This window comes from Vombatus ursinus, unplaced genomic scaffold (genome assembly GCF_900497805.2).
Source record: "Vombatus ursinus unplaced genomic scaffold, bare-nosed wombat genome assembly UNPS02006779.1, whole genome shotgun sequence".
In the NCBI taxonomy this organism is placed as follows: domain Eukaryota; kingdom Metazoa; phylum Chordata; class Mammalia; order Diprotodontia; family Vombatidae; genus Vombatus; species Vombatus ursinus.
In genome coordinates, this window is record NW_020946557.1 from 10,681,285 (window position 1) to 10,690,741 (window position 9,457).

The 9,457-nt window shown below is 35.8% G+C and overlaps 1 protein-coding gene across 1 annotated transcript; it reads left to right on the plus strand.

Annotated features, from left to right (window-relative positions):
* Positions 1 to 1,749: 1,749 nt before the first annotated feature.
* Positions 1,750 to 1,971, plus strand: LOC114033073 (ubiquitin-like protein 5). Its single transcript, XM_027848530.1, is given in 1 exon segment — positions 1,750 to 1,971. A coding segment is annotated over 1 exon segment (222 nt).
* The last annotated feature ends 7,486 nt before the right edge of the window (positions 1,972 to 9,457 follow it).

A 9,457-nucleotide genomic window follows, 5' to 3' on the forward strand; every position in this document is an offset into this window, starting at 1 on the left:
ACAATATATTGTAGGATTATGGTTCTTAATCCACTATGCTATCTGTTCCACTTTTATGGGAGAGTTCATCCCATTCATATGATTACTATCTGTGTCTTTTTCTCCATCCTATCCACACCCCCTGCCCCCATTTATGCTTTTCTCTCTCCTTTCTCCCTTTCCCTCCTCAGGAGAGTCTTGCTTTTAATCACCACCTCCCTCAGTCTGCCCTCACTTCTATCAGGCCCCTCCCTTTTCTTCCCCTTTCCCCTTATTACTTCTTCCCTCCTTTCTATCCATCCCTCCTTTTTCTTTCCCCTTTCCCCTCATACCTCCAATAGAGCAAATTAGATTTCTATGCCTAACTGATTAAACTGTTCCCTCTTTGAGACAAATCTGATGAGAGTAAGGTTCAAACAATGCTCATCTCCCTCCCTTCTTTCCCTCTACTGTAATAGGTTTTTGTGCCTTTTCATGTGATGCAATTTACCCTTGTCTGCCTCCTCCTTTCCTCTACTCCCAGAACAATCCCTTTTCATCATTTAATTAGATATTTATCATCACATCATAGTCAACTTATACCCAAGCCCTCTGTCTATGTATACTCCTTTTAAATGTCTTAATAGTGATACAGTTCTCAAGAGTTACAAGTGTCATCTTCTCTTGGAGGGATGTCCTTATTGATAACATGTTGTTGTTGTTTTCTTTCCTGTTTACCTTTCTATACCTCACCTGAGTCTTATATTTGAAGATCAAATTTTCTGTTCATCAGGTCTTTTCATCAGGAAGGTTTGGAAGCCCCCTATTTAGTTGAACATTCATCTCTTTCCCTGAAAGATTATGCTCAGTTTCACTGAGTAGTTAATCCTTAGATGTAATCCAAGCTTCTTTGCCTTGTGGAAAATCATATTCCACACTCTCTTATCTTTTAATGTAGAAGCTGCAAGGTCCTACATAATCCTGACTGTGGTTCCATGATATTTAAATTGTTTCCTTCTGGCTGATTGCAGTATTTTCTCTTTGACCTCATAATTTTGGAATTTGGCTACAATATTCCTTGGCTTTTTCAATTTGGGATCTCTTTCAGGAGATGATTGGTGGATTCTTTCAGTGACTATTTTACCTTCTGGTTCTAGGACATCAGGGCAGTTTTCCATGATAATTTCCTGAAAGATGCTGTCCAGGCTCCTTTTTCGATCATGGTTTTTAGGTAGACCAATAATTTTCATATTGTCTTTCCTGGATCTATTTTCATGGTCACGTTTTTCCAATGAAGTATTTTGTGTTTGCTTCTATTTTTTTCATTCTTTTGTTTCTGTTTGACTGATACTTGATATCTCTAGAGTCATTAGCTTCCACTTGCCCAATTCTAATTTTTAATGAATTGATTCCTTCTGTTAGATTTTGTACTTCCTTTTCCATTTGTCCTATTTTACTTTTCGAGGAATTCTTCTCTTCAATGAGTTTTTGTGCCTCCTTTTCCATTTGGCCAATTTCATTTTTTAAGGACTTGTTTTCTTCAGTGTACTTTTTTCCATTTGGTCAATTGTATTTTTCAAAGACTTGTTTTCTACAATCAATTTTTGTCCTTCCTTTTCCAAGCTATTGACTCTCTCTTGCAAACCTCTCATTTCCTTTCCTAATTTTTCTTCTACCTTTTATGTGACTATTAAAATCCTTCTTGAGCTCTTTCAAGAAGGATTTTTGGGAGAATGCATGCACAGTGAGGCTGTAGCTGCAGCTGCTTGTGGCTGAGGGTGCCTGGGAACCATGATCTAGGTTGTGTGTAATGGCAGACTGGGCTAGAAGGTCTGTGTGAAGTGCAACCCTGAAGACTCCATAGGGGACCTGAAGAAGCTGATTGAGGCTCAGATGGGCACTCATTGGAATAAGATCATCCTGAAGAAGTGGTACTCGGTGTCCAAGGACCATGTGACCCTGGGGGACTATGAAATTCATGATGGAATGAACCTGGAGCTCTATTACCAATAGGGGATGGCCAGCATCCATGTCTGCACCTCTTCCCTCCTTTTTTTTTAATATAAATGGCTAATGAAATAACTTTTAAAAAAGAGCAGAGTTAATAGAGCAGCTTCCATCAGGTTTCCAGTGGCCCTAAACTACATACAGGTGGTAGAAGTTCTTTAGAAATCAACCAATGATGGATGCAGAGAAACTGGGCAAGACTTCTGTGAACTACTGCAAGGTGAAGTGAGCAGCACCAGAAGAACAATTTATACAATAACAAACAATAATATAAAGACAACCAATTCTGTCAGACTTAGAAACTTTGATCAATACCATCAACAGACCGCAATGCCAGAGGACACAGGATAAAACAATGCTATTCACCTCCAAAAAGGGAGGTAATGGACTCAATATGGAGATAGAGGCAAAATTCTTTTTTTTTTCTTTTTAATGTGACCAATGCAGAAATTTGTTTTGTTTGACTCTACATGTTTGTAATATGGTTTTGTTTTCCTTGGTTTTTCAGGGAGGAAGGAAGTGGAGGTGAGAAAGAATTCATAACTGAAAATAAAATGTAATTAAAAAAAGAAGGCTTTTTGGACTTGAGACTAGTTCATATTTCCCTTTGAGGTTTCAGGTGTAGGTATATTGACAATGTTGTCCTCTTCTGAACGTGTGCCTTGATCTTTTCTGTCCCCATAATAAGCATCTATGATCATTGTCCATTTCTTCTTTCTGCTCTTAATGTTTGCCAGTATTCTGGCTTTTAAAGTTGAGCTCTCCTGCTGGAGTGTAGGGGGCACTGACCCAAGCTTCTTGTTCTGGGAGCCTAGGATCTGGTCACTGGCTTTGTGTGCTATGGCCTTAAATGCTGGAAGCTGGAGGCTGTAGGGGTCTGGCAGCTTACCTGGTGCTGAGCTGGGTTCAACTGCACTGCAGCTCCTGGGATGGCAGTGAGGAGTCTGGTCCCTGGAGGATGCCTGCTCACCCAGACTTCTTTAAAACATTCAAATATTTGGCTGCTGGAGAATGCCTGTGCACATGGTAATTTTCTGAGCTGATATTTAGCAGTTCCCTTGCCTGTGCTAAGTCACTTGGGGGTTCTTGGTGTTGGCTTGCCTGCTCCACCACCCTGGGACTCAGGATCTCCTTCCGTTTTGCTGAGGTGGGGCTTGCTACTGGCTTGCCAGGATGCTTTCTGTCCTGTACCACTTCCCCTCCCCCAGAGTGAGAGGGGCCTTTCCTGTTAATGCCTCAAACTTCCTGGGCTTCAGAACTGCTGCAACCTGGCTTTCTGCTGGCTCAGCTGTTTCAGGTTTTTTTTTCCCCAGGGTGCTATTTTCTGGGCTTTTAGAGGTCAATAAAGAAAGGTGATAGTGACTTACTTGTGACTTTGCCATCTTGACTCCCCCAAAACTGACAATCATGCTAACAAAAATCATGATGATGAAACAGAGTAAAATTTCTAGTATGCAGCTAATGTAGTCCTTAGGGGGAAAATCAGGTTCCTACAAACACCTATTAATAAAGAGAAAAACAGAGATTTAATTAAATGAATGTTCATTAAAAATAGAAAACCAACAAATAATCAAATCTGAAAGAAGTATAACTGAGGGTATACAAAAATTAGGAGAAAAGTAGGCTAACTACAAGCAAAATAAAAACTCTAGGAATGAGATATAAAACCAAACACTGGTTTTGTGAAAAGGCTTAATTGAAAAACCTTTACTCAATCTGATGAAAATGAAGAGGGCAGGAAAATCAAATTAATCAAACAGCAAATAAACACATTCTTGTGGAATCACAAGAAAGGTCAAAGATATAAAAAGAGCAAAACCCATTATACATACTTATATGCTAACAAAATTGAGAACACAAAAGAAACAGGAGAATACTTTCAGAAAAAATAAAATATTCAGACTAATAGAAGACCAAATAGAGATTTCAAGTAGGAATTACCTAAGGGGAAAAGGAGGAAAAAAATGGAAACAAAAATGAAACTAACATCCCTGGTTATGATGGGTTTATGGGAGACTATCAAGCATTTCAAAAATAATTAGCACCCATATTACAAAAAAAATCAAAAGCTGATGTAGAAATTACTTTAATGAAATGCTTTTATGAGAAAAAATTTGTCCTAATAAAAACAAAACAGAGAAGCACAACTATTTATCAATATCATTAATTAATATTAATTCAAAAACTTCAAATAAGTTCTTGTCAGACTATAGTAATTCACTCAAAAAATCATTCCTCAATTGGATAATAAAGAGTGAGGGATTTATGGATACATAGTTCACATGAAAAACACTTTAACATCTTTGGCAAAATCTGAGAGCAATCCATAACAGTGTTACAAGGCAGCCAAAAGTGTTAATGTAATATTAGGCTGCATTAATGGAAATCCAGTGCTTACATTGGTAACAGTTGGAGCCCATTCTCCTCTCTCATTATTAGAATACATCTTCATTATTGTGTTTAGCTAGGGATGCTCCATTTGAGGAAGGACATCGACAAACTGAAGTATATCCAAAGACATGCAAGTAGGGTAGTTAGGGAATGTTTAGCTGTAAGTTATGAGTAACACTTGGAGGAATTATCATTCATCCTAGAAGAGAGATGACATAAGGTGGTCAGGATAACTGTCTGCAAGCTTTTGAAGAGGTCTTATGTGGTAGATAGAGTAAATATTTTTAATTGACTCATAAGGTACAACTAAGAGTAAAATGTGGAAGATATATAGAAGGAGAATTTGGCTAAGATAAAGAAAAAAACTAATAATTAGAACCATCCAAAAGTGGAATGGGCCGCTGTGGGGAGAAAGAGGATTGGGAAAAATAAAGGAAAAAAGAGAGAATGAAGCAGTAGAGAATATATCAGCATAGCATAAGGAGACTTAATGACAACTTTTCTAGATTTTATGCAGATGATTTCTGTTATAATACAGGTTAGATTAAGGTCAGCTAGATGGCACAGTGAAGAGAACACTGGCCTGGATTTTGGAAGATCTGAGTTCAAATCCAGACTTTGATATTTGCTAGCTACGTGACCATGGGCAAGTCACTTAACCATGTTACCCTCCACTCCTCATCTGTAAAATGGGGATAGATTGGATGAAGAAATGGTAAACCACTCTAGTATCTCTGCCAAGAAAACCTCATGGACAATAAGTGTGTGGGGTTATAAAGAGTGGGACATTACTGAATGATTGTACAAGAACATGAGTAAGATTAAATGAGTTTGAACGTAAAATGTGGATAATAATAGTACCTACCTCACAAGGTCATTGTGAGGATCAAATGCTAGATTATACTTTTTAATCAAAGACTTGGAAAAAGGTATAAATGACACCTTTACCAAATTTTCAGATGATACAAAACTAGGAGAGACAGACAACACACTGGATAACAACATCAGCTTCAAAAATGATCCTGACAGACAAGAACAATGGGCAAAGAGATAAATGTGAAGCTTTACAATATGGTTTAAAAAGTTGGCATCAGAATTCTAGGTGGCAAGAAATCTTTGTCAAAAAAAAAGAAGTGTGATATGGAAACAAAAAAATGTGATAATGGATTACATTAAAATAGATGAAGCTTACAGGAATAAGAAGGTCTACCCTAGTCAGACCACACTTAGAATCTTAGATTCACTTTATGACATCATATTTTAGGAAGGAGATGCTGAAGAAAGTCCAGAAGAGAGTAACCTGTATACTAAAGGTCCTTGATGTCAACCATTTTTTTGAAGGAACTGGAGGTAACTAATGCCCAGAGAAGGGAAGACATTTTTGATTTGAGCAACTTCTAGTAGCTCTACCCAAACATTATATATGTCTCTCTGTGTGTGACATGTATGTGCATAAATGTATATACATACATATATACATATACATATGCACATATTGCATACATATACATTACACACACACACACACACACACTTATTTATTTATCTAAATATTTACATATATATTGTCTTTCCTAATAGAATGTAAGCTCCTTGAGGGGAAGAGTCGTTTCATTTTTTATCATTATTTTCCCAATGTTCCTAAGCATAGTTCCTAAAATAGAAAAAACTTGCTGATTGATACATTTAATGTTACACACCTATAGTCCCCTATTTCTAAGAAGTGGAAGGGGAAAGGGGCAGGACCATTTTCCCAACTCTTCTCTAGTACTAAGGTTATAATTATGATGAGATAAACATTTGTTAAATGCTTACTCTGTGGCAGGTACTTTGTCAAGTACTGAGGATATAAATGCCTGCAAATAACAGTCCTGACCTCAAGAAATTTACATTTTTAGGGTACCAAAACAACACATGAAAGGGAGCTGGAAATAGGGGTGGGTGGGCTGACACACTGAGAGATATAGCAGCTGGGAAATGAAGTGGAATTCTGTTTCTGGTCAATGTAAAATATAAAGTTACCAATCTGTAGCCTAAGTTCTTAGGGGATAGACCGACATTGAGTTGGTATTGAGAGGGAGATGAGGAGGATGGTGTGAGAGAATTACTCATATTCTTTTTTTTTGTTCCTTCTATTTACATCATTGAATATACTATATATATTTTCTTGGCACTACATCAGTCCATATAATAGTTTCAAATCTTTTCTAATTTCTGCACATTCTTATTGTGCAGTAATATCTGATTTCATTCATGAGTCACAAATATCACTTTATCATCATCATTATCACCACCACTACCACCACCACCACCATCATCATCATCATCATCATCATCATCATCATCACTTCTGATATTTCTTCCCTCTCTAGGGTTCTATGTTGATAGGAATCTAGGAAGAAACAACATTTACAAACATTTTAATATCCTTTCCAATTTTAATTTTTGGTAATAAATATTATTACTAGCCAGGATGTACATAGCACTTTAAGGTTTACAAAACTCTTCAGAAATATTCTCACTGGGTTCTCACATAAATCCTAGGAAATAGTTGTCATATTATATCTATCTTACAATTAGGGAAACTGAGGCAGACAAGTTACATTATTTGACATGTGTCTCATAGCAAGTGTTTGAAGCCAAATTTTAACTCATTAACTAGTTAATCCTGATTCTAGATTCATTATGCTGCCTAATCACCCAATTATTGATTGAGTAGCTTGTCTTTCTTCTGTGATATTTTTTTAAAACCCAGCATCTTGGACTCCTAGAATATATGGATATAGATCATTAGAATAATACAGAAGGGGATATAGAATACCATTCTTAGTCCAAACAAATATATAAAAATTTCAAAATATAAAAAACATGTAACATTGATAAGAATCACAGTTTCTTGAGTAAATAATTTTCATTTCTATCACTGTGTATATCAAGTATGGTAATCGCATTACTAGCTCCTTATTTTTTTTTTTGATAGGATGGTAGAATGAAAAGGATTAATATGCATAAATCCATGGTTTTCAGTCCAGGTTATAAGTAAATAATATTTTCATTTATCCTTTACTTCTCTATAGTGATTCTCTGAAACAAATGCCTAAATATACTAATGACTAACTACACTAGAGTCTCTTTTGACTTTGATCATGCCAACATGGCCTTGCTTTTAATAGTGGCAGGCTTATACAAAATTGGGATGTAGGCAAATTTTGTCTTCAGGACACCCAATCTCATCTCTATTCACCTTTTTTTCTCTGTCTTCTAGAGTACCAGCTCTCACATGTAATTCCCTACCCACAATAGAACCATTTCAATGGATAGGATCTGATACATTAATTCATGTTGAGGTATAAATGACTTATAAGACCTAGCATTTTCTATCCTAATGGTATATGGATTTTTGACAGGTAGTGAAGGGGGTGGTAGGAAGAGAAATGAATCTTTAATAGTAGAATTTCAGGCAATAAAGGACTGTGTGTGCTGAAAAGAGAGGTGCCACTTTTTTTTAAAAGGCAGGTTAACCTTCCTAATGTTTTGATCTAACCTATTGGTAAGACAGGCCCAGGTGAAATATTATAAAGCTTCAAAACATTTTTTCTGAATTCTGAACAAAAATATTTTTATCATTAAATGTATTGCCCTCAAGCGAATATTTCATAATGAGAACTTTTTTTTCTTTGTAATGGAAAAATAAACCAATCTCTGAACATAAAGAAATAGCAAACCTACTACTGTTCTCCCACTAAAGCTTCCTAGGGGGCAGTTTTTGAGAATAGAATAGCACTATTCAATTACCTTAATGTCATTTATTATATAATTAATATTAATAGAATGTAAGATCCTTTAGGGCAGGGGCAATTTAATTTTTGTCTTTGTAAATCTAGATAGTGGAACAGTGACTGGCACAGTGCCTGGGACATAGGAGGCATTTAAGAAATATTTATTGATTAATGGATTGTAGATATAAACTTAGATGACAGAAACAACACCCAGTAAGCATAAGTGACTTGGCCAAAATAACACAACTAGCAAGTATCAGAGCAGACTTAAACTGAGCTTTTCTTCCTCTAAGACAGGTACTTCTAACACTGATCATGAGTGATACAATTAATAGATTCATTGAATAGCAACAACAATAGTTATGATAAAAATAGCTAATAATTACATAGTGCCTACTGTGGACCAGGCACTGTGCTAAGTGCTTTAAAAATACTATTACATTTTATCTTACTTGATCCTTACAACAACCCTTGGGGGGTAGGTACCATCATTGTCCCCATTTTCCTCTTGCTGCCATTTTCTTATAATCTGAACTGAAAACCATAAATTTATGTATATCAGTTCTCATTCTACCATTCTAGCAAAAAGTCATATTAGCAAACTGAGACAAACAGGGATTAAATGACTTGCCCAAGACACTTAACTAGTAAATTTCTGGGACTGGATTTGAACTCAGGTCTTCCTAACTAGATCTAGAGCTTTATACATGGCACTACCTAGTTGCAAATTGAACAATGGGTGATGATAATGATAATGGGATTATACCATTAAACTCCTCATTTTGATATCTTACTATCAACATTTAAATTTATAGTAAACATGTCAAAGTCCTATGGAATTTTGACATGTGATAATAGCCAAGTGATTGCAGATAAAATACAATTTTTGTGACTTTTTTGTTATAATTATCCCCATTTTATTTATTTTTATTTTTTGGATTCTTTTTTATTTTATTAATTTATTTTTAATTTTCAACATTCACTTCCATAAGCTTTTGAATTTTAAATTTTCTCCCCCACCTTCCTCCCTCCCTCCCCAAGACAGCATGCAATCTGATATAGGCTCTACATATGCATTCCTTTTAAACATATTTTAACAATAGTCATGTTGTAAAGAAGAATTCAAACCAATAGGAAGAATCACAAGAAACAAGAAACAAAACAAAACAGACAAAAAAAAAATAAATAGTATGCTTTGATCTGCATTCAAACTCCATAATTCTTTCTCTGGATGTGGATGCCATTTTCCAGCTTGAGACTTTTGGAGATGTCTTTGATCCTTGAATTGCTGTGAAGAGCTAAGTCTATCAAAGTTAGTCATC